The sequence below is a fragment of the Petromyzon marinus genome, chromosome 6, assembly GCF_048934315.1.
Source record: "Petromyzon marinus isolate PM22_M1 ecotype Great Lakes invasive population chromosome 6, UKy_Petmar_22M1.pri1.0, whole genome shotgun sequence".
Lineage (NCBI taxonomy): Eukaryota > Metazoa > Chordata > Hyperoartia > Petromyzontiformes > Petromyzontidae > Petromyzon > Petromyzon marinus.
This window is the reverse complement of record NC_133672.1, coordinates 3,824,737-3,850,818: the sequence shown is the minus strand read 5'-3', so window position 1 is coordinate 3,850,818 and position 26,082 is coordinate 3,824,737. Positions and strand designations below refer to the sequence as shown.

The window sequence follows — 26,082 nt, the reverse complement described above, 5'->3', positions numbered from 1 at the left end:
ACGCAGCGCGCACACACACACACGAGCTACTCATGTTGGGAAACTAAAAACAAACAAAAAAAACCCTCCAATTAAGATGTTGGTGCGCGGCTATTGTGTGTGTGTAATGTGTAATGACGACGAGTACGAGATTTGTGTTTTAAGATAAACAAATTTAGCGAGGGAATCGTGACCATGAGCCGCGCGAGTGTTAATCTTTTTTCTTCCCCCCCCAGCCCGAGGGAAACAATTCGCCGCTGCGTACGGACAAAAAAAAAAGTTCCGCCCTCGCTTCGCCGTTCGTCGCATCGGCCACGTCATTGTTCCTTGCGTTGCTTAATTAGACATTAAAATTGTCGTTGTTTTCGACGATATTTGTGCAGGTGTGGTCGGTATTGATCAGATATGTCGTATAACCCTGTTGGGTATTATGCGAATGTGTCGGAGATTCAACAAAGGCTACACAGCAGGTACAGGCCTTTAACCCAAAGCTGCCCTCTCTCATTGCAAAGGATGACAATGTAACCCTTGTTTATCATTAATTTTCTACTAACAGCTCGGGATAACGTTCTTAATACTCCACTACGTTCTTAATACTCTACTGTCGATTAAGCACGCTGATATACAGAACGTTTGCACACGCACACGGTGCTGTACTTGGTGGCCCAGATGTCTTGTGACGCCCTAATTAATTAACCCCTAACATTTTTTCCCCCCTCTACATATTCATTTCTGTTTTCAATAAACATTAAGCATTTTTTTTTAGTTTTAGAGAATTAAATGGGGGTCGCAAGACATCTGGACCGTCCTGCACACTGCCTATGGTCTAATCTCCGAGAATGCGCCGATCACGAATAAGTGAATAGATTAGTGGGATTTACTCGGTAAGATAAAAATAGTTTTAATAATAAATAAATAGATATTTAAAGCGATTTGTTTACATTTCCCATACTTTGCGCTTCCGTCGTGTTTTAGTGTTGTTGTAACGTGCTGACCCGCCCCTACTGGACATCTGTTGAAAAAGAGCTTCATAGCTCATCGGATTCCTCACGCAGTCTAAATAAAGAATCTGATTTTGAGCTCTGAAGCTCAAAATCAACGTGATCATCCAGCAGTAAGATTGGCTGTAACGTGTGCAGTAAACCACGCCGAGGTGATACAGGCCTGCATTGTGTTGGGAACCTTAACGCTATTCATGCCGATATCTTCCTGCCAAACAGCTGTAAGCAGAAAAAGATGTGATATTTTTTTTAAATAAAACATTTACCTAATTGAGATACAACACCTATTTGGTGTAGTATGGTGCTGATAGAATAAGGTCAGATGCTAGGACAGATAGGGTACACACAGCATACACATCCTGATATGTTATCTATCCGGAATAGTAAATAAAGCAACACATTGCATCAAACAATGTATTATAGATTGTTCTATTGGCACATGCATCTTCTTGCGTTAAAGGATTTTGAATTCCGAACAATTGCGTTTGGGACATGACAGTGTATTGAAACTGAACACATTACATACATCACAGGAGCGTGCTATTTAAATAACATGGCAATTACACGTTTCGAGTTTATACATAGCGCTTGTACCGCTGTAAACATTTCGGATGAATTTGTGGGTTTTTTTCAGTGAGAAAAAAAGATTGGAGCTGGAAAGAAAGTTATTTGCATACAGCAAATCAGACCACAGAATGTGAGTTATTCATTAATATTTACTACGCATCAAATTTACAGCATTGTAAAGATGTGATGAATAAAATGTATAACGGCTATTTATCTCGCATCGTACCTTGTTGGCAAACATGGACACATAGTGCTTTGTAAGGACTGGAATTTTAGGACCAAAAGGTGCGCGTTGACTATGGCAAATGTGAGGTGTATTCGTGGCCACAAACGCTGGCCAGTTCCAGGCTGAAGGTGACCAAGCTCCAGGACTACCTGCGGGAGGTGTGCGGACGCGAGCAGGCAGCTCGTCATCGAAACCAGAAGCTGCTGCAGGATTGCGATCGAATCGACGCACAGGAGACCTCGCTCGCGGTCCGCACGGACACTCTACGCCGTGTGAAGGTGGCCGCGATTCTTCATCTAGGAGGTTTTTGGTTTTTTTGACAAGGCCCCCCCCAAAAGTTGATTACGTGGCCGAACTTAAAAATCAATTATGAACCGTGATATTTGCTGCAAAAAAAAAACCCCGCTCGTTAAAGTTAACTGCTTTTTGTGTTTCGTGTGTGGTGTCCTTCCTCGCACCTCCGATTAGCGTGGTTGGCTACATGCGGTGTGAAAGAAGTTCAACGTAAATTTTGATTTAAAGCTTTCGTGACTGCAGGGATTCATATTCTTGGTTCTTTCGGTAAAGTCACGTAGAAGGGAAACAATAAAATAATAAAAAATTAAAACAATAAAATTCTCACGACGTTTCGACTGCAACACAAGCAATCATCATCAGGTGCGAAATCCACAGCACCTGATGATGATTGCTTGTGTTGCAGTCGAAACGTCGTGATAATTTTATTTGTTTTATATTTTTATTTTATTGTTTCCCTTTTACGTGACTTTACCGAAAGAACCAAGAATATAAGTTCAACGTACTTACGTACAAAGATGGCTGTGTTACATGTGACGGCATTCACATTGTCTGGGTTAAAACACATTGTCAAACAAAAGTAGAGTATCTTTTTTATTTCCCTCATGAATGTTAAGAAGTTTAACATGTAATAGATGGGAGAAAAAGTAACATTTTTGCAAATACTGTATCCATGGATCGTGATAATGACGTATCCAGTAATTATTGCGTCACTAGCCCCATCTCTGGCCCTGATTGGCCTCGATGCAGAATCAGATGTCTTGTTGGGGCAAGCGGATCACAGTTTGGTTTTGGCTCAGCTTGTCAAAGAGTAAGTGGTAAAGTGCTGATATCGCTGTGGGCCTTGTGCTGGCCTGGTTGAAATGTAGCCCGTGTATAAAGGTTATTCGGCATTAACGCCGTTAACTAGAGCTCCTGGAACAGCTTCCATCATTAACATTTTTATAAAATGAAACATAACAAAATTGTCAAGTTTAGAAAACAGCTCATCTTCATCGTAGAAGTAGGGACATATTACATTATACAGATTTGTAATGATACAGTACTGACATGGATGTGACTTTAGCTGGAGTATGAAAAGCAGGTGGAACAGCTCTATCCATCTTGGAAAGAGCAGCTGGGAAAAAAAAGACAAGAAGTCCTCCAGGTATGTGGGCAACTTCAGATTATACACGGCTAATATTTACTGAATAACAGTTCTGTTATCAGTATGAAGCATTTGCAAAAGCAAAGTAACAGTTTGGATCCTTCATTGTGTGGCTTAACACGTAGGCTTTCATCATGTGGTTTGTTCGTAAATCTGCCCATTGGATGGGGGCCTATCTTAAAGGCAAAGGTTGAAGCCCTCTTAGCATGCGTGACTATGGTCTGATTGGCTGGGCGATGGTTTATAGGTTTTAGGAATAACTGGAATTCTGCTAGGATCTTGCGAGATATTTTCAAGCTAACTCGAGGTTTCCAAACACATGTCAATATAAAATGTATATCTTTCATATCATTGTTTTGCACGCCTAGAAATTCCATGCGATCAACATTGCCTTCATGTTATTTGCTGGTCACGCTCATTTTTTTACAGAGAGGCAAAAGAGATCGTTTAAAATGTTTTTTGACCCATCGCTAAGCTCTACATCTAAACACCAATATGCACCTTGCTGCATGCCTTTTGAATTCAATCGAGCACTTGCATTATGAATACAGTGAAACATGGATTATTAAAGCAACTGGAGAAATAGAAGCCTCTCCATAGCAGATAGAGGAGTGGCTTTAAAGCTTTATATGTCAAGAAGCGGACACTGCAGAGCTGGCTGTACAGAATTTGTGTTGTTGCAGTGTGAGGGGTTCTTTACAAGTTGCAAGTACCCACTTATGCATTAATTGGGTTTAATGTTCGTATTATAACAGATTAGGGAGTAGGCCTCGTTCAATTGTTTTTCTCTCTCTCTCTTGCAAATGCTTAACATGCATGTGCTTTAGCACCATTGCATCTTTGAAATTAAAGTGCTGTCAGGAATCTTTTGAAGTATGGTATTCGCGTGCAGAGTTTTAACACGTCTTTTGGTTGGTGTTAATGGCAATTCGTGCTTGTCTTGTTACTTTTTTTAAGTGCGCAGGAACAAAACAAGACAATGACAATGATTCCACTCCGTCGTTTTCCCGACTGCACCATCCAGCTGAAGGGTTCATTGATCATTATGGATTAGGCAAAAGAGCAGATATTATTGGGCTCAGTGTGCCCACATATCAAAGACACACACTGCCTGGGATGTCTCTGGGCCTTGGTCATCATTTACCAGCTGCTGCCTCAACTCCAAATATTGGTCGACAGCTCCATTTCCCCGATGATGGCCCCTTACTTGATGGCGGGATTGTAAACGATGAAGCCAGTTTTGGCCCAAACTACCAAAGGAGGTATGCAATGCGTCCGGAATCGCAAGAAAGATCGTCGAGTGAACTTTCGGATGTGAATGGCAGTAGACCGTTGGAAAGGTCGCAGGGAAATAGTGGCCACACCATGCAGACTGCCGTGAAGGCAGCTGTAGACCCAGCACTTCAGAATGTGGATTCTCGTTCACCAGAGACAGATGGTGACTCGTCTGAAGAAGGTATGAAACATTACCTGTCGACATGTATCGTGTTTTCTTAAAATTATTAACACTGCTGCCATTACTTTACCGTAGTCTATTGTAAATAGTACTGCTTGGCAGCAGTTCGATAATTTTACTGTAAAAACAACAACACTAAAGAAATGCAATTATATGTATGTATAAATTGTAAGTTGTGGTAAAGAGTTGTTGCCTTCTTGCATATGGCATAGTGAATCCATAATACAGATTTTGGGTTAGATCGCGTGAATTTAAATGTGTCGTTAAACCGACCACCACCCGACACAGCCAGTAAGGTTGTTACATAAACAGAACATGCCAATCGTTACTAGTATAGCACTCAAGAGTATTGGAGAGCAAATCCACGACATGTTGTGTTTTGTTTACGTGACAACCCTTACTAATTGGCTGTGTCGGGTGGTGGCAGGTTTAATGACACATTTATACTTACGTGATCTAACCCAAAGAAACCTATATTATGGATGATATTGGTTACGAAAGCCTATGTGTTAAACTGGCATATTGAATATTAATTTAAAGGTATATATATTCAAGTTTGAAAGCCGAGAGACAACTTCTGGTGAGGCTTAATGTAACTTTATTACAACTAGGCAGAATAGTAACTTAGATATGACATTAATAGATTATGGCTCTGTCATTATGATAACTTTACAGGTGCATCCAGAGTGGAAAATGGTTCACAAGATTGGTTTGGCAAAGAACAGCCTACCCAGATGGAGTTTTTGACGTCTGTCAGAGACAGCGGTGCATTGAGAAAGGGACATTTAAAGCAACCTTCAGAGATGGGCAGTAGTAGCTCTGGGGCACAGCGGCACGTGACCTATCAGCTGGACTCAAGGCCTGACCAGACATCAACTCCAAATACAGCCAGGACCACAAGCTTTGAGGCACAGTAAGTTGAATTTTACAGCAGAAAATTCCTCATTGCCTGCATGACAATTCTCTTGGGGTGATTTGGCTTTTGTGCGGCTTCACGATACATTTTTTTTGTCATGGCAAGTGAACAGGCATATTAAAGGTTAGTAGCAATTTAGGACTTGAAGGTTAATTATATTATTCAATGTGGAAAATGTGGGTTGCGGCAAAAAAACAATATTCCTAACTCAAGTTAAATGGTTTTATGTCAATTTTCTTTTGTTAAATTCTCAGAAAACAAATACAACAACAAAGTATGACACTAATATAATTACAAAGTATAAATCATGATGGAAAAGATAAAAACTTAGCAACGGGTTGGATGATGGTTGTATGTGGAAATGGGGAATAGTAGAATGACATTGGTTTTCAGGCTCTTTAACATTAACTTTGTTATAAAATTTGACGCAATTGAGATAAAATGTTTATCGCACAGGTATAAATTATCCTGAGTGAAATTTAGGTGAATGCTACGTTTCTTTCCCTTTTGCTTCATCGCCGATTGACAAAAGAGCTTTCACTCTGCTGCTCCCAGTAGAGGGAGTAGTAATACAACACGGAGACCTTTCCTCTTCTGATACGTTTCCAGTGGAAAATTTCAAGTAAGTCTGGCAAAAGTCTTTTCATGTATATATGTTTTGCCTGATGAGAATATCGCATTCCTTATCCTGTTGTTGTCCTCCATGTTAGTAGGCATTAGAAGTTATCGTGTTGTAAATTGTGGTTGCACCCGATTCAAGAGCCGAATGGCTCACAGGGCTATACCAAAATAAAGAAACTGAAAACTGAAATTGCGTCAGCATTTAGATTATTTCTCGTAAATTGTTCACGTGACCACTACATATTTTAGTTTAATTTGTTCCTTTAGAAATTGTCGAGAATATGTTTTTTTGTTATTGTGCAGTGGTTGCTTTGCTTAATTTTAGTTTTTTTTTGTTCGAGTAGATTAAGTCTTGAGTTCGAATTTTGAGAAAAAAATCCAAACGCAAAATGCTTTTCTGTGCAACACAAAGAAGGCATGGTCTTGGTCAACATGAATTACACAAAAGAGCAGATGACACAAATGGAAACTGAAAAAAGCAAGCATACGAGAAAACTCAAAAAGCAGACATAGGGATACAAAATAGGTAGAAAAAACCACTCAACATTCCAATTTGTAAAGTCAGCAAATGTGAAGATGGCTACGTTGATAATGGGAAATACGACCAAGCTGAAGATGCGGCTTTTCCACTAACTGTTGACACGGCGCTTGTCTGTGGCGATATTGAAAACGATCTCACAGAGGAGAACGCACAAAAAACGGATGACATTGGAATAGATAATGCACCGCTGAGCTTTGAAAAGGTGGAGGGAAATTGCGATGAAAACGTGGAGGTTGTTGTTCAAGAGAAACAAGAGACGAAGGTTGAGGGGGAAGAAGAGGGAAATTCTGAAAAAGACAAATTGCAGAGAGCATGAGGGCAGTGCTGAAAGCAAAGAGGAATAAAATAGGTCATACAGGTGTGTTTATGCATTGGTAACAATGCATAAAACAATTCTAGTAATTGTAGATGACATCTTTGATTGTTTTAGTGTTTCCTTTTATGAAAGTACTGCATATACCGATCGCCAGGTGTGATGCCGTATTAAGTGCTGTGATAATACTGAATTAATCTGTTCTTCGATGCATTTCTTGGCGAGCCATCGTGCTCGGCACGAGCCATCGTGCTCAGCACGATGGCTGACCTTTCGTTGCACATGCTGGGAGCTTCCTTGGGAACTCTTCAGTTTTTTTCTGGAACTGCTGTACTTAGTTCTCAAAGAATATTCCAGCAACTGGATTTGAAATGTCACACGTGGTTTTGAACAACATGCCTGCGCAACCCAAAAAACGTATCGGAGTGCCGTTCATCACAACCGTGAAAAGCTACACAGTAGAATGACTCTGCTGTTTTACGTATGATGGTCGATACATTATTTATTACGCATGAAATTTAAATACACCGCATTGCTTGTCACATTTCTTTTAGTAACACAGCACTTGTTTCATAATCTAAAAAAATGCAACATCCACTCCAAATCGGGATACGGAATGTAAAAATGGTCATTTTTATCTGTATTGAACCAACCACAAATGCACGTAAAGATAATTGGTTGGCCCTATACAATAGAAAACCATAAAAATGATGCACAATTACCCGTGCAAAAAGAGCACCAAAAGCCTTGAGCAACATTCTAATGGAGTGTTTTGGAATGTGCTTTTTCCGTCGTAACACATCGCCATCACCTGGGTCAAGTCATTTAATGGCAAGGCATAGCAATATCGTATAATCAATGCATTTGTTGTCCTTTTATTGCCTCTGGTGATTACAGTGATTTTTCCACTAAGGAGAATGTTTTCTGGAGTAGGGAGAAACTAAAACACGCAAAAATTCAAGTCTAATGTGTCGCTTCTTTGCCACAATTATGTTGAGCTCTCTTCACTTTGACACTTGACTTGTGCGCAAATTATTTCAGATCATCTTGCTTGCCCCAGCAATGTTTTTGTCCAAGTAAGAATGTGTTCGGTCTCCTTCCAAATGATGGATCATTTTCATCGATACATTTTCAGACTTTCACAATCGTGGAATATATCTGTAACATATTTGTCGGAATTAGAAACACATTCCTTCATATATGCACTCATCTTGGTACACTTTACAATTGTGATAACATGTTTGACAGTTTGTCATAGGACAGTTTCAGGCTATATATCACTATGTTTTAAGTAAATCGAAACCTTTTATTTGTGGCATTCTTAAGGATGTTACCTAACCACAGTACTCTGTAACTTTAGGACACCAGACAAAGATCACCCTTATAGCCTTTTTATACTTTTGGGACAAGTACTGCTAGCGAGCGTCTATGAAGGCTGGCACGGCACACGAGGGAGCGGATGGCCAGTACCACACTGGTGGCGATGTTTACACACCGCACCAGGTACTCATTTGAGGCTGAGTCGAAATAGGAGAGGCCCAGGACCGGTTCAGATAATCATCACTGGTATTGGCCGTGAGCGGGTATCGAACTTGGGTCGCTGGGTTCGTAGCGCAGCGCCCTAACCACTACACTACCGCTCCCCATTTTAGGGCACAGTGTTACACGGCACATTCGCTCAGTCACTTGTTATATAATGTGCAGAATAAAAAAGAGAATTGTCATGTAACACTTAAAAGTAGAAAACTGGATATTTTTGATGGTGTAGTGGTTTTAAACATTTTTGATGAACACTAATTACTTGCCTGTTGTTCCTCAGCGATTGTGAAATGCAATTTGCACGAACAACATGATAAAAACCAAAACATTTCGTATAAGGGGACTGAAAATCTTCCTCAAGGTTTTCACTTGAAGTTGCCATTGAATAAGGATAATTGTAAGCTGCAGTGAAGAGAGTATCATCATGTACTTATTCAACGGAGTATTTAAAATGAGTTAGTACGTCTCGGAGACGTATCCCCTGTATCTAAATTTTGCCGGAAGTTGACCCATGTGAGTTATATAATTACCGTTACAAATTTGAACACGTGCGATCCTCTTGATAAAACCCCTGAAACAATCGCGTGAATATATTTTTAAAAACAAACTTTCCAACATCTGGTGAGAAATGCATGTTTACATTTACACATTTGAAAAATTTCCCAACGTCATTAACATTCACAACATATGACTTGACAGCAAGTAGAGAAAGCACGCGTAGTTCTGAGTGTTAGGTAACCAGGTGTGAGATTGCGTAGAGACTTTCCGGCAAGTACATACAGAGTTCCCGCCACGCTCGAGTCATATTTCCTCATTTCTATCAGTCTGAGCAACTGTTGCATGGGCAGCAAAATAGAGTTGGCCGTGCAGGTTATTTTGTTGCAGGAAACCTATTACTCCGTGTTAATGAGGTCTGTAGCGCGCTCCGCACACACCACCCAGAGTTCATCTTGCAGGGACGCCCCTTGGGGAAATCTTTCAATCTCATGTCTATTTCTGAGAACAGCCTCGTAACACGTTGTGCGGTGGGTAAGCTGACATTCCGAGGTGTTTCATGGAGTGAGGCATGGCTGAGGTGAACGTGTCAATTTTGTCGAGGTTGGATGCTGCTGCTGCTGTTTGGAAGGCCACGTGTAGTATTGTTGAAGATTCCATTTAAGGGTAACTGCTAACCCTAACCTTAACCCCTAACCCCTTTTCAGTGTAGAGCACACACATACATATGCTTTTAATGTGTCAGCCAGGGCAGTGGCATGTATGAGGGGCATGTCATTACACCTTATATAACTATATTTATAATATATAGCTTAAAATATTGTGTTCATAATCTGTTGGGAATGGTCAATGTTGTATGAACACTTGCTCTATACATTACCAGTGAAAGGGGTTATAGCCTTGCAGTAATGCTGTCTCAATTAATATCTTGGAAGGGTCTAAATATAATTATTTTTTTGGTCTTTTTTCTCTCTCTCTGTTGCTTGGGCAACTGGTGGAGAACCCTGGTGCTGAAAGGGGTGAAGGTCGAGACCTCGGCTTAGAAATTACTGGAAAATGGCGGAACAATTATGTCGCAAGCATACGCTGAGGCCCAGAGGCCTATTGAGGCTTCCACAAAGCCACGGGGGTCGCTGATGCATGCGGAGATTTTTGTGTTATTACTTGAAGCGTACTTTTTGCAGTTTGGCGGGGATCTTGGTTGAGGTTTTAGGGTGAAGTAGGATTTTTATACGGTGCTTTATTTTCAATATTAAAATTCGTTAAGTTTTCTGAAGGGTTTTGCGTTATCGATAATAATAAAACGCCTCGAAGGTTTTTTTAATATTGTGCGCTGAAAATACCACCGTGCAATATTAGATGTTCCGTTATGGCATTATAAAAACAATCCAATATACCCGCGTGGTGGTCTGAAACAATACCCATAATGAAGCACTCTAAAATTTGTGAAATTGCACCTCAGGGATTGGATGTGATAGAAAGTGAAGAGATTTATAGCAATCTAGTTTGATCTCTTTCAAAGCACGTACGACATTTATGAAACGGCTGCTCCGTTACTTTTTATCTGCATGACTCAAAGAGCACTTTATCAGCTGTATCCTATCACAGTACTGCCAACCGTATTGCCAAAAAGCGATTCTTGGCCCTAAAGTCTGTTGTTAAATATGTTTTAATACGCATTTAAGCTACAAACGAGTTGGGCATTCATTCTAGCTGCATAGATTCATGATAATATAAAATTGCTGTTTACTACTTTAATATACACTTGACAATGTTGGCTTATTGATTCGTAAGGTTTAAAGTTGATTGAAGGTTTGGTATATGTATAATGTATAAATGTAAATGTTCTTTAAAAAATGCGTATTTATATTTCTCTGTCTATAGACTCAACTTTACATTCACCGATTATTATCATATGCCATTCTCTAGTACTGTATACACATTAATACGTCAGGATCTCTTCCATAGTGCAAGTTATCATTTGAATGTAACTTCCTACAAAAGCTGAGATTAATCTTTGGGTGCGTCCTTTCATTTTCCTCCCCTTTTTTTCTGACCTCTACATCCGGCCTATTGTCCTCACTGTGCTTCAAATGCTAAGTGCGGACCACCCACTATCAGCAGACAAACACACCGCTGATGAGAGGAACGACCAAGACGAAAATGTGTTTGCAAGCGAAAAGTACGTAATAACATAAATGTTGTGGCATTGAAAACATACTTGCCACTTTTCCCCATCACCGAGAGGGTTATTTTTAGGCTCCCCCGCGTGACCTCTGCATTTTGTGACTTGAACTGAAGAACTGCCACAGCACTTTCTCTCCTGCAGCGCCAGGACAACTGCGTAGACAAATAGCTCCCTCCTGAGGGTTAGGCCCACACTTTTGACCCGATGCTGGATTTGTGGTGTAGAAGTTGGCAGATTTGAGGTCAGAGTGGCAGATTTCTTCAGCCACATACCTACCCGTATTTTCATTAGTGGTCCCCAATGATAGATGCCGTGATTGTTTGTAATAAATGCAATCTCAGCTGCCTCCTTTTGACAACACTGACAGATCTATCTTGCCGCTATCGTCTTGAGGGAATAAACGAGCAGAGATTAAAGCCTGGGACCAGGGAAGATTATGATGGATCTTTTATTGCATTCCCCCCTGATTGTGTTAACACCCTGATGTTTTTTTTATCTGTGAGAGGGACTGAAATCGGCTGCTTTCAAGAGATAGAGAGCACCGCCTGATTGATCACCCGCTTGACTATGAACAAAAATTATAGGGTACAACGTAACATGCACTAAATCAATGTTTTGCATTATTTGAACGTGAATCTTGCCACAAGTACATGCAACTAAACGGCGTGAACATAATTGTTAATCTTGTATTTGTCCACATCTGCATATGGTAATATATGATTTTAATAAAATTGTGACGTATACAGTGTACGCATCAATTTAAAGAAATTCTTTTAAAAAATAGTGCTGATGGATGACGACGACCCTCTCCCCTACCTTGTGTTGACCACGGAAGTTGTTTTACTCTGTTTCACCACGCTGGCCCATGGCGAGTTGGTGATGCGGGAGCGGTTTCGGTAGCATTCATCACCGACGATGTTAGCCGTCGCGGTTAGGAATCAAACCCCGGGTCCGCGGGAGTTCACGGTGCGCAGATCATTGCTTCAGTGCTCGCATCCAAATTATTCTGGAGCTCGAGGAGGAAAAAAAAAAGTAGATACACTGCCTGCAGTTTGCTGCCTTCATTGGCCACTTCCAGTAATTGTCAGTAATTTAGGTGTGCAGATCTTTTTGGTGTAATTTGCGAGCATTTATGGAAGTGCTCTTAACAAATGCTGGCGAGTTTGTGTATTCTGATGGAAACCTCGATCATATGCTTAACCCTAGAGAATCAAAAATTGCCTCTCTGCCTTGCATTCAGAACAGAAGATGAAAGCTTAAGTGCATGTGTAAGGTACATTTGTGTTCCTCATCAACCTGAAACATCTAAAACATTAATATTCTTCACCCACATGGATGTTTGTGTGCGTGCGCTTTAATTGACGTAATTATATGTTCCGCTGTTATTGATTTTTGTGAATATTGCAAATGTATCCATAGTAAACCCTGATTAAGGCAGCCACAAATAATTCAATACAAGTACCCTGCGTGGTGGACCCTGCATGGTGCATTACGTACGCAATATGTGCATTTGTGTGTGTGTGTGTTGCGTCTGTGCATAGTTCGTGTATGCTTTTGAAGACGTGAATGCGTGTTTGTGCAGTATGCACTTTACAACATTAATATAGTTATTTATATTTGTGCACTGACAATAATGGCAATGGTGATGAACATACAGTGAGGGAAAAAAGTATTTGATCCCCTGCTGATTTTGTACGTTTGCCCACTGACGAAGAAATGATCAGTCTATAATTTTAATGGTAGGTGTATTTGAACAGTGAGAGACAGAATAACAACAAAAAAACCCAGAAAAACGCATGTCAAAAATGGTATAAATTGATTTGCATTTTAATTAGGGAAATAAGTATTTGACCCCTCTGCAAAACATGACTTAGTACTTAGTGGCAAAACCCTTGTTGGCAATCACAGAGGTCAGGCGTTTCTTGTAGTTGGCCACCAGGTTTGCACACATCTCAGGAGGGATTTTGTCCCACTCCTCTTTGCAGATCTTCTCCAAGTCATTTAGGTTTCGAGGCTGACGTTTGGCAACTCGAACCTTCAGCTCCCTCCACAGATTGTCTATGGGATTAAGGTCTGGAGACTGGCTAGGCCACTCCAGGACCTTAATGTGCTTCTTCTTGAGCCACTCCTTTGTTGCCTTGGCCGTGTGTTTTGGGTCATTGTCATGCTGGAATACCCATCCACGACCCATTTTCAATGCCCTGGCTGAGGGAAGAAGGTTCTCACTCAAGACTTGACGGTACATGGCCCCGTCCATCGTCTCTTTGATGCGGTGAAGTTGTCCTGTCCCCTTAGCAGAAAAACACCCCCAAAGCATAATGTTTCCACCTCCATGTTTGACGGTGGGGATGGTGTTCTTGGGGTCATAGGCAGCATTCCTCCTCCTCCAAACACGGTGAGTTGAGTTGATGCCAAAGAGCTCCATTTTGGTCTCATCTGACCACAACACTTTCACCCAGTTGTCCTCTGAATCATTCAGATGTTCATTGGCAAACTTCAGACGGGCATGTATATGTGCTTTCTTGGGCAAGGGGACCTTGCGGGCGCTGCAGGATTTCAGTTCTTCACGGCGTAGTGTGTTACCAATTGTTTTCTTGGCGACTATGGTCCCAGCTGCCTTGAGATCATTGACAAGATCCTCCCGTGTAGTTCTGGGCTGATTCCTCACCGTTTTCATGATCATTGCAACTCCATGAGGTGAGATCTTGCATGGAGCCCCAGGTCGAGGGAGATTGACAGTTCTTTTGTGTTTCTTCCATTTGCGAATAATCGCACCAACTGTTGTCACCTTATATTCTTGGTTCTTTCGCTAAAGTCACGTTGAAGGGAAACAATAAAATAATAATTCTCACCAAGCTGCTTGGCAATGGTCTTGTAGCCCATTCCAGCCTTTTGTAGGTCTACAATCTTGTCCCTGACATCCTTGGAGAGCTCTTTGGTCTTGGCCATGGTGGAGAGTTTGAAATCTGATTGATTGATTGCTTCTGTGGACAGGTGTCGTTTATACAGGTAACAAGCTGAGATTAGGAGCACTCCCTTTAAGAGTGTGCTCCTAATCTCAGCTCGTTACCTGTATAAAAGACACCTGGGAGCCAGAAATCTTTCAGATTGAGAGGGGGTCAAATGCTTATTTCCCTCATTAAAATGCAAATCAATTTATAACATTTTTGACATGCGTTTTTCTGGATTTTGTTGTTATTCTGTCTCTCACTGTTCAAATAAACCTACCATTAAAATTATAGACTGATCATTTCTTTGTCAGTGGGCAAACATACATAATCAGCAGGGGATCAAATACTTTTTTCCCTCATTGTATTCCTGGTACTGATCGATAGCATCGAACTGAAAACCATGACACTGGTGTGCGGTTCGCGCGGCACGAATTCAGCAACACGTTCTATTTTCAGGCACAGCTAACATCAGCGATGATTATCTTAACTGGTTCTTGACCTCCTCTTGGTCAGCTCAGTCTTGAATGAGTACCTCCTGCATTGTGCAAACAGCAGTACCGTATTGGGGAAACAAAGGTGTCCGTGTAAGATACTGGCAACACAATTCCCTTGGGGGTCTTGCCGACCTCAATAGGTGCTCGATAACACCAATTGCCCTGAGACTCTGTAGAGCTGTAGGGTGTATCTTTTACGTATTGCGTCTGCGGCCGGTTGCATATGCACATGATCGTGCATGAATACATGAGTGTGTTTGGCTATCTGGGTGCGCAGGTCAGAGTTGACGGTGTCGGGGCTTTTCTACCTCCTGCAAACCATTGAGCAGACGCTGGGATACTGTGAGGAAGCAGGCAGCTCTCAGCTGTATATCTCTACTGCGGTCCGCCCTGCTGACATGGCACAGGTTATAAGGTGCGCGCATCTGTGTTTTGCCGTTTAAAAATAACTTGATATTTTTTTGGGGTTTAACAAGTCTGCTTCCGCGACCAACATCCAAAATGTTTATATATTTGTATGGAGTAAATATAAATGTGTCATTAAACCCTACACCAGCGTTGGTGGAATTCTCCACAATGCTGGCTATTGCCTGATGAAGCTGATTGTAATCACCATTGAAATGTCGTGCTCTAATTGGAAATGTGGGTTTACTCTCCAACACACTGGTGTGCTGAACGAGCATCGAAATGGTATGTTTTGTTTACGCGATCTAACCCAAATAAACCCCTTCATTATTGATATTTAGTTCCTTATGCCGCTGTGGTGTAATGGCTAGCCTACTGGACTTTCAATACAGGAGTTGCCGTTTTGATCTCACAGCGTGGCAGTTGAAACAAATGGGCGAATTTTCTTAAATTCCCTCGTTGCTGTCCAGCCAGGAGTATAAACAGGGCACACCACGGCCGATCGATGCGTGTTTTGGGGTAAAGTGTGGGTACTCCCATATATATTACCGTGTATTTATGCTGGACAGTGTTTAGAGTGATGACACTTGCAATGATGTTAGTAGACAAGTTCAGCTACTGAACAGCGACTTGATTATAAATACCGTGCATATGTAAACAACACTCATCATCATTGCCGCTCAATTGGATCTGTCATCCTTTTCCAGGTTTTCCAATAGTGGCGGTGGCTCTTTGGAAGAAGAGCGGCCAGAGCTGAGCACGCTGGGAGCTGTGGTTCTGCAGCAGCTGCAGAGGTTCTCCCAAGAGACTACTGATGGTTGCCTGCTGCCAGAGGGACTACTCACTGCAGACCTGACTGCAGTCACTGCGGACACACTACGGTTAGGCTTACTGCATCACCAGACAAGTGGCTTATGACAAAGTATGGTCGCGTTGATGATGGCCGTTTGTAAGCATCTTCAGGGACAGAGGCTCCTTCAAGTAGTAGCGATTTAAATCAGCTTGTGCAATTGTTGTAGGCACAGCACCGGTGATATTGCGTCATTCCAAGCTTGTAAAAAGGTTCACATTTTTAAACAAATAAAATTTGATTTTCTCCAAAGTAATATATTTTTTAATTTGTTTTAAATTCCATTAAATTGCCATTGGTATTGGGACTCAGAAACGTGTTCGACTTTTACTGTAGAGAAGTCACAATTCTAGCCGATCGCAAAGCAGGCACTCCCAGTTGATATAGCCGATTAGCACGGTTGGCTACATACGATGCGAAAGGAGTTCAACATGCAGAGAGCCTTTGTCAACGAAAAACAGGGCATTCAGCATATTGGCTTCGTTATTGCTTAAACAGATATGTTTAAATACTGGCCACGCAGAGAAAATCAATGGTGTAAACACGTGTTTTGTAGAGCTCACCTGCAAGTGGATTCGGGGCTGTTGTGGGAGCGCTGGTACAAACACGCTCTTCATCTCATCCACCATGGGGCCCTGTCCACCAGTGACATCGCCACTCTCTTTGGGCCACTCCTTGTCTCTGAAACTTGTGAGCATCTCCCCAAGGTATACTCCACTCGACACCCTTGTGCGTTTCACTCGCCATGTATTTTTCAAACTCGGTGAGGCTTTGTGTATTCTGTAAATAATCGGCATTATTATTATTGAGGCATTTGAAGAATGTGAAATAGGGTGTGTTAGTTTTACAATTGTGGTTGCACACACACACACACTGCTGCTAATTAATACGAAAGATGTTGTTGGGTTTTTTTTTCTCATTTTGCTAACACACAGGCAGTAGAACTCCTGAAAAATCTTCTAGAAGGAGAAGAAGCAGTTTCACCCGACAGGTCTTTGAGTCGGGCAGCCTCAGATGACTCGGGATCTCTGTCCAAGAGCGACAGACTTAGCCAAGCCCAGCTGGTTAAAACCCTCGGTATTGTTTTACTGTTTTTGCAATGCGTTTCACCCATTCATAATTACTGTTTGTTTAACAATGTGGTCACATTTTATAAGGCTTCATAGAAATTCAGATGTCTAGGAATTCCTGTGTAGAATTCAAAGGTTAATATACGAATTCACCCACTCCACTTTCAAAATTACAACTTGGGTTTGATTTTAGTGAATAATGCTGTACATTTTTGTAAAATTACATTTGCGAATGAGCACAGGCAGTTAAAAAATATTTGATCGTGACATTTTATAAAAGTATTGTACTTTGGACTTATTTTATATTTATCACGTAATCCATTCGGTTGCTGATGCTTTTATTTTCTCAGTCATTTAAGTAATTCTTGAAGTGATATTCTTGAAATTGATACCTTGGCTCTAATATATTCTATACACCATTTTCATGATTTGGTATATGTCCCGCAGCTAAAACACGGCAAAGTGTTCTAAAGGTATTCTTAAATTGAAAAATGAACGAAACTAAATAAACATGAATGAATAAAAACCACCTTTACAGAGTGAAACATTCAGGCATAAGCTAAATTCACATTGCACGAGGTTTTTTTTACTGCTCCAAACAATACAAACATCTGTAGAATGCAATTAGACAACGAAAATCCTTCTCAAATTTCTTATTAGCGCAGAATCCAGTAATCAATACGGGTCGTTTATCTTTGCATCCTACGGAAAGCCTCGAGATTTTGTTCCATCTAGTCCTGTAATTTTCAGAAGGCCATATTGAAGTGGCTTCCAACATCCTGTCACAGCTATTGTTTGTAGCCATCAGCGTTCAAGTGAGTTCCTCGGTTGAAGTTTTTTTTTTTAGGTGGACAGAAATTTTGAAGAGATGATTATAACGGTGTTTTTATTGGCTGCGCCCGGGTGCTTGTGTGAAGGACTTTGAGGTTACCTAGCTGCAGAGCTTTTGACAGCGCTGAAATAGCCACAAGGACTTTGTTCACTGATTGGCTGATTGATTTGCGGCTCTGCGATTGCTGTTCCTTGCTGTTTGTATGTGGGAAAAAAAAAATAATTCGCCAATCTGTAGCGTGCACCCTTTTTTTGGTTTGGAAGTAAGTTGTTTGAGCTTGTCTGTTTTGGAGGTATGTTAGGAATAATAAAAGTGCAACGAACTGAAGAGTGAGCGAGAACTCGTCTTGCTATTTTTGCGACTCAAAGGTTTTTTTTTTTAATGTAGAATAATACTTTTCTCACCAAAGGACTGGAGTAAATTCAGTAAAATTGTGTAATAAATAATTGCGAGCATAATTCGTTCCGGAAACGTGTTTGTAATCCAAAGCACTCGTATATCAAAGCACTCGTATATCAGTTGTGATCACGTGACGCTTGGCAGACAAAGCGTGTACACGTATTACTCGTATTGCAAGACCTCGCTCGTTTATCAAATTAATATTTTAAAATTTTGCTCGTCTTGCAAAACACTCGCAGACCAAGTTACTCACAATCCAAGCTTTTACTGTATATGCCTTTGGTATACATGGTGCAGGGCATTTGTAATTACCAAATAGTTTATCAAATTAATATTTTAAAATTTTGCTCGTCTTGCAAAACACTCGCAGACCAAGTTACTCACAATCCAAGCTTTTACTGTATATGCCTTTGGTATACATGGTGCAGGGCATTTGTAATTACCAAATAGTCGTGTATATCTGTCTCTCTCCAGTCTTCCCGCAAATTGTACATTCTCTCATTGCAGAGTCACAAGCATACCTGCAGATGCGACAATGTATACTGAAGCAGGATACCCTTGATGACAATGCCCCTTCACTGGATCCAAAGGAATCAAGTAATGATAAACAAAAATAAATAAAAATGCTGTCTGCATGGCACAGTTTGAAAACAAATATTATTTATCTTATTCATAACATTAGCTGATGTTTTCCACCGCTATCATAGAGATGATGACTGTCATGTTTTGTACTTCTTAATTGAAAATGCGTTATCTTTTGCATCTTCGCACAGATATGTATTTCGCTCTTCACAATGACAGTCCAGATTGCTCACACACACTTTACATACTGGAGTCGGTGACTGTTGAGACACAGCATGTCACAATAACCTGTGACATCATCATCATCATCTGCATTACTCCACTCTTGCCGATCATCAATTCTGAAGCTGGCAATTCTAAGTCGTGACATCAGGACCTGTACACAACCCAAACATGTCATTGCTTAATGTTGTCGCTAACATATTGCTGAATTGTGAACCGGAATTAAGACGTGGAACAATGTCAATGGAAGTAGAAATAGGCAGGGTCGTATATTGTGGCAGCAGAGGTCACTTAAAGGTTATGTCATTTTGCATTTCCAAGCCACTCCTGGATGAAGGTCTCCCCATCTACTATTGGCCATGGGTGATTTTTGACCATACTTCACCATGCTGGTCAATGTAAATTGGTGAAGGGGGAGTCAGGGGGGTGAGGCAGGGGAAATTCCGATGATACGAGCCACTGATGCTTTCCGTGGCCGTGGATCGTTCTCAGGTCGCTGGATTCATAGTGCGGAACGTTATTCCCTTGTGATTCACGCACTTGATATCCTCGATTTTGGCTATCAGGTGCTTTGCGTTTGGCTATGTACGGTGCCAAAGAAGTTCAACATACATCTCGTCTGGAACTCTACTCGACTGCATCGAGAGAGAGAGAGAAAAATAAAGTGATGAGAGAGAATGTGATGCGAGAAAGTGATGATGAGATAAAGTGATGAGATCATTTGTATGTATTTAATAGCTTATGTATTTAGTGCAGGGAATTCATTACAAAGATAGGTTTTCGTAGGCCAATATTATTATCCGCGAAATTTGCTGCTCACGAGCATCTCCAGAACGTATCCCTCGTGAATGATGAGGGAACACTAATTACCATTCCATTTGTGTTGTTCTCACTCGCAAATCACAGTCAAATTACCAAATAACATGCACATTACTATCACTCGCGAATAACAAGGAAATACCACCCCCTATTCCCAAGTCAAAATGATCTCCCCTTCCAAGCAGAATGTCATACGTGTATCACGAGAGTGAGACCTTATGGATGTTAATGAATTAATGCATTCATACACACACCCCTACATAGTATGCATGGTGGTCAATTCACAATCCTTTCCAAGCTCCGCCAAAAAATACACGATGCTAGTGCTGTAAGCAGAATTGTAATCTTGACTGAAAGACTGGTCAGTTGTTCATGGAACACAAGCACTTATTAATGTTATTGTTACGTCTCTTAATGATTGAAAATGGTATCGGTATTCTTTTGCGTTTGAATGTGACTGACGAGAATAATTTCAAGATGCGCAGTACTTTATTTTTATTTATTATGCTCGACAATAGTACTTCTAAGTGTAACAGTGCATTAGTGTGATGGTTGTTGCTTTAGAATCTGTTACATCTAGAGGTCACGACTTCTATGTTCGGAACATAGTGCTGCAGAATAGATATTTTTTTCTCTTGCAACTTATCACTGCCGAGTTAAGCTGCATGGCTGTTACTCAGTCTCTGGCTGAAAGCCTTTGCAATCCTCGTCACTACCGTGTCAGATTAAAGCTTACACATACGTGGCCAGTTATTTGATTTCTCACCCCCTCTTCCCATAACACTGTTTCGATCGCGGGATGACAGAAAAAAAAAGCCTTACAGAAGGTTCATAGGAGACGAAGATGAAGGGCTATTGATGGACAGTGGATACTCGGTGTTACAGTTCAGTAGTTTCTATCTAGAGATATCCAGCACCTGTCGGGAAGTGTTTGCGGTGAGAAGGGGCCCACATTCTGTTGCCTCGTACGAGTTCTGCACGTGAACATCGACACATTCACTTCATGGAATCGTTCCGATAATGAAACACCAGTAATGACGATACGTCTGCGAACATTTTTCCCGATTTTAAAAAGTGCCAATCACATTTACTGTAATTGAGTAAATGTCATTGTAGTATTTTTTTGTTATATATATGGCACGACATTGTAAAATGTCAAACGCCTATCCAAAAGGTTCAGAACTTGAAGATTGTGCTCCGCTAGAGTGTAATGGTTTTTAAGAATAGCGTTGTTTTTTTGATTGCCATCCATGTGTATTTTTTTTACGTATCCATCAAGGTGCAGAGAAATTGTCGAGGAATGATGGCACACAAGCTGAATCTGATGACGATGATGATGATGACATAGAAGCATTGTTATCTCCAGGTCGACAGAAAAGTGTCCAATCAAGGTGATTGTACACAAAAAATAATAATTTTATTTTATTACATATTCTGTAAACACATTTATTCTTGTTGTTTTGTCATCACTGCTGTTGTGGCTCAGAGTATAATCTCACGTGAGCATTGATTGTAATGACAGAGTGATCACACGGAAATTTGACTTGAGAACATACCTGTTTGACTTTAGAACGCACCTACTTCCAATTTAATCAACGGCGACTGTGCCTCCCGAAACGTTTAAGTTATTTTTGTTTGTATATATAACCCAGCTGAAATTTATTCTGGCATTTGACACATACTCAGGGATCTAGAAGGGGCAGTGCAGCTTTCACCCGGAGCTTCAGGCAGTAGGAGCAGCCCCGTGAAATCATCCGACGACGGACGATCCAAAACTCCATCACCCAAACCTCTTACGGTCAACACGGAGCACTCCCCACCAAATAAAGCGGCTGGCACTACGCCCCCGCGGGGACCAAGGTAAAACACGTTTTGGCTGGAAAGTGTCCAGAGATCTTCAAGGTGTAAATGTGGGCAAGAGTTGCTTGTGTGTGTGTGTGTGTGACTAAAATAGCTCGCCGTACCATGGCCAGCGCCATGAGCACAAAAAACAACGCCGCTAAATGTTGTTTATCCCAACTCTTGAAAAGGTACAGGGGGGTCCCAGCAATTGCTAGCTCGTGCTACCGTTTGGTGCCACGGTGGTGAGATGTTAACTGCCTCACCTGGTATACAGGAGGAGGTTGTTGGTTTAATACTGACCCTGATACCTGTATAGTTGGAGTTTGCATGTCCTCCTTGTTGTCGCATGTATTTTTCTCCGGGTCATCCGCTTTTTTCCCCTCCACATTTATAAACGTGCCTTTCGAGTATTTGGCTGCTATAAATTTCAGCAATCATAAGTCACTTAGTGGAGCTGTCATTTGTGGCCGGCTCATTTCTGGAAAAGAGCCATATCGCTCAGTGGGCCTTTCCTGTAAAAATAAAAATAGTTTAGTTTCTACTGCAGTTTGAAGGGACTCCACGAGGCAGAGCTCTGGAGAACTGCTCTAGAAGGTATTTGGCCTGCTTCTCCACAATGCCCAGGCATCTTGGGAAGTACCCACACTTTTCCCCAACACGTGACCTGTGATCCAAGACGATTTGTTGCTTTACATATGTATTTTAATTTGTTTATTGCAGGGAATTATACACAATAGCATAATGGTGAATTTTATGTAAATTGTATTTTCATCATTAGAGGTTTAAAGATTCAGCCCCCCAATTGTAATTCAGTTCAGAATCTATTTGTTTATTATTGCAGTGAATGGTAGTGCCTCTAGTGGCTGCATGTCTCACAAAAGCCATTACATGTAACCCGTAGACATCCAAAAACATTGATTCTTCACACGATTCGGTGCATGTGTAGTGACTGACTTGGAGACGTAACTCTTGGAGGCAGTTCTTTAATTAACACCGAGCATACTGTTACACACTCTGTCCTCTCGCTCAAACACAACTCTACACTAGTTGCTAGCCGACAACACAACGCTAGCCGTCTGACACTGATGGCACTGAACTTAGACAGCCACCTACCGACTAGCAGCGCAATTATCAAGTGGAGACGACAGCGACGAATGCACGAGACGACAGCGAGCGATGGTGACGATCTTCAACAGCAACGACGACGACGGGGATCCCACTCCAAACGACGGCCCCGAGCTTCTGCTCCGGGTCCCCTTTTATCCTGTTAGCGTGGCCTTGCTCCGCCCCGGCCACGCCCCCTTTCTAGAACCTACTAGCGGGCCCTCGACGTGTCTCTTCCGTAACCTTTACCCTAGATCCCTCTCGGGTCTATCACGTGGCCTGCTGTCAGGGCTGCTACAAGCTGCAGATCCCCTTCCCTGCCAGCAGCCAGCGATATGCTACTTAGTGACCAATTCTATGTCATTACACATGTAACATAAGCTTCAAGGATATTAATCGATGCATCGCCGCACATTTATTCATAACACAAAAATTGTCAAAGCAGGGTATGTTGTGTGCACATAAAATCCTGTATCCAAGACATGTATTTGAAAACCGTTTTGAAAAACGGCCATAGTTCAAAAGTGTTTAATTTCAAGGTCCTATTTAATGTCTCTTTTTTTTACCAAAGGGAATCGCAGACCACTGCAGCCACAGGATTTAATAAGAAAGGTATGTACGGGATCAAGGCTGCTTGATGATATTGCTAAAGCCCTGATAATGGGATTAACCATTTGGGTTAAACTGCAATTCACCTTATTTCTTAATCAAACTAGAAATAAGTTCGAGTGAAACTTGTTTATTGTTCATTAATGAAACAATATGTAGACAATACCAAGGTAAAAGCTTTTAAACATGATACAGTCTGATGCGGTTTAATTCGATTGTTCACAGTCCTGTTTTTGCATTTAAAAAAACATTAAACATATAAAATATAAAAAAGTATACCTTTGAATTGCATGTCTTTGATTTACTCATTAAAGCAACGGTTTGAATTTGCAATGTGAGGTGCAATTTTACAAAGCACGTTACAATTCTGAAAGGCATCTCTCATTACTGTATACCTTTCACAAGGGAAATGCATTACATAAATCTTGCATCTCCAGATGGAAGGAGAGTAATTTTCTGCATGAAAGAATACTTGGGTGTTTGAATTTGTAATATGTGCAGAGTAAAAGAATATAAAAAATAAAATATTGGGGAGAATCATTTCAGGCCAGCCTCTGCTGTGGGCTGACTTGTAACCGAGTCTTTCAACAACCATGATTCGATTGCTTTGGGTCTTTGGCTTTCTCAATTTTGCACTTCTTTGAAGACCTGTTTGGCGCAAACGGCGAAAGGCAAACGGTTGTGGTATTTTTAATGCCGGTCTGTGCAATGTGTTTTTGAGTGCGATAATACTGCAGAGCTGCGAGCCGCGTGCGAGTTAATCTCCCTTCTCTTCCCCCGTCTCCGCGTGCCAGCATTCTGGGGCGATTCGGACGACAGTATCTCAGACGCTGATGTCATCCTGAGTCCACGTGGTCAAGAAGCAAGGGCAGATGACTTTGATGACTTTTACGATTAAAGGTTTTTAGCGAGGCTTGAACAATGAATGTGGATGCATTTATATTTTGTTATGCTTTTTGGTGTGCTTTACATTATCCAGTGCTACTGTAATTTAGTTATGCATTTTCACAACAATTATTTAAATTTGTATTGTTCTGTCTCTTCATTTTGCAAGGCTTTGTCGCCGTCTTATTGGTATCACCAGTTGTAAGGTTTACCTCCTTCAGTTTGTAGTGCTGGAGTAATAATAATGACCTATAAATACAACCCTTTGCCAATCTATTCCTGGAGAAAGGCCTCCCCCTGATATCGTGTCAGAGCCAGTTGTTTGATCATACTTCACCACATTGGTCTGCAGTGTGGGCTGGTCAAGGTGGGTGTCGGGGCCAGTTAAGATATCACTCTTCCAGTACACTCGGCCATGGATGGACATCGAACTCGGATCGCCAAGTTTGTATCCCAGCGAGGGAACTACTGGGCCACATTATCACACCACGTTGATTTAGTCCTCGTTATTTTCCTGCGAAAATGGGAATTGTCTTTAGTGGCTGTGCCGGTGATTCCGTTAACAATGGGAAATAACCCGTGCCTTCATGCGATTGTCTCGAGTGAATGCGTTTCTCGGCATGCACTGCCGACCCGGTGACTCGATCGTCAAAAACGGCCACGGCCACTGTGGGAGGGATGTGACTGAACCTCCCTTGCGTTTGCTGTGCGAAAATTGAAAGCATCAAGCTGGTTCATTTTTTTTTAAAGGCTTGGGTATGGGATTTGGCCACTGAATGCTGATTGGTTGTTGCCAGGCCACGCCCAGTCAGCCAGCGTCATCATTCCAGATTATGTGCAAAGGAGAGACTTAGCGCTGGAGAGATGGGTCAGAGACTTAACAATTTCAAAAGATTTTGATTTTAATTGCAATGAAGTTGACCTTGCGTTATGGAATAAACTTAAACGTTTAAACTGTTTAAAATGTTATTCCACCACTTTAAAGATAATCAAATATCCAGGATAATGTTTAATATTAAAGATGTGTACATTTCGATTTAAAGCTTTCGTGACTGCAGGGATTCATCTTCTTGGTTCTTTCGGTAAAGTCACCACGTAGAAGGGAAATAATAAAATATTAAAAATAAAGCATAATAAGATAGAGTATTAATTATTTCATTATTTCCCTTCGACGCGACTTTACCGAAAGAACCAGGAAAAAGATGTGTAAGTTAATTTAGCCTTCCTGAGAATGGCCTACGTTGTCTTATAGCAGTGTAATATTAGTAAGATACTTAACTCATGACCACAATGGAATACATGAAATGTTTCTCAACATGAAATAAGCCATAGGAGGTTTTTGGGTTAGTTTGCTTAAATATGAATGTATTGTTAAACCCGCCACCACCCGACACAGCCAATTAGTAATGTTTGTCACGTAAACAAAATGTGGCAATTCCTTACGAGTTCAGCACACCGGTGTGTTGGAGAGTAAACCACAAAATTTACCCTCCAACACACCAGTGTGCTATACTAGTAACGAATTGGCATGTTTGTTTACATGACAAACCTTACTAATTGGTTGTGACGGGTTTATATTTGCTCGATCTAACTCAAAAGATAATATTAATGGCAAAATGCGACTACGTTCATTTGCAAGGCTGCAAATTAGTCTAGAAAAGTTTTCACGTTTGAAATCCTTGACTTGTGTTCTAATTTACTTAATAATTTTAATAAATAAATGTGCACCCCAAGA

General features: G+C 41.2%; 1 protein-coding gene across 8 annotated transcripts; it reads left to right on the top strand.

Moving 5' to 3' along the window:
* On the top strand, window positions 1-26,082 carry KIZ (kizuna centrosomal protein). 8 transcript variants are annotated; one of them, XM_032948321.2, is made up of 18 exons: window positions 7-449; window positions 1,615-1,677; window positions 1,889-2,051; window positions 3,134-3,214; window positions 4,172-4,670; window positions 5,346-5,583; window positions 6,119-6,208; window positions 11,197-11,277; window positions 12,524-12,556; window positions 15,006-15,143; window positions 15,841-16,014; window positions 16,540-16,690; window positions 16,919-17,060; window positions 18,792-18,881; window positions 21,187-21,298; window positions 21,594-21,767; window positions 23,425-23,465; window positions 24,257-26,082. In XM_032948321.2, the coding sequence occupies exons 1-18, from the start codon at window positions 385-387 to the stop codon at window positions 24,358-24,360; spliced, it is 2,439 nt and encodes an 812-aa protein (XP_032804212.2). In that variant the 5' UTR covers window positions 7-384; the 3' UTR covers window positions 24,361-26,082. The 8 variants fall into 8 exon arrangements, with proteins under 8 accessions (XP_075920235.1, XP_032804212.2, XP_032804214.2 ...); XM_032948323.2 differs by lacking the exon at window positions 6,119-6,208 and having other exon boundaries at window positions 8-449; XM_032948322.2 differs by lacking the exon at window positions 12,524-12,556 and having other exon boundaries at window positions 9-449.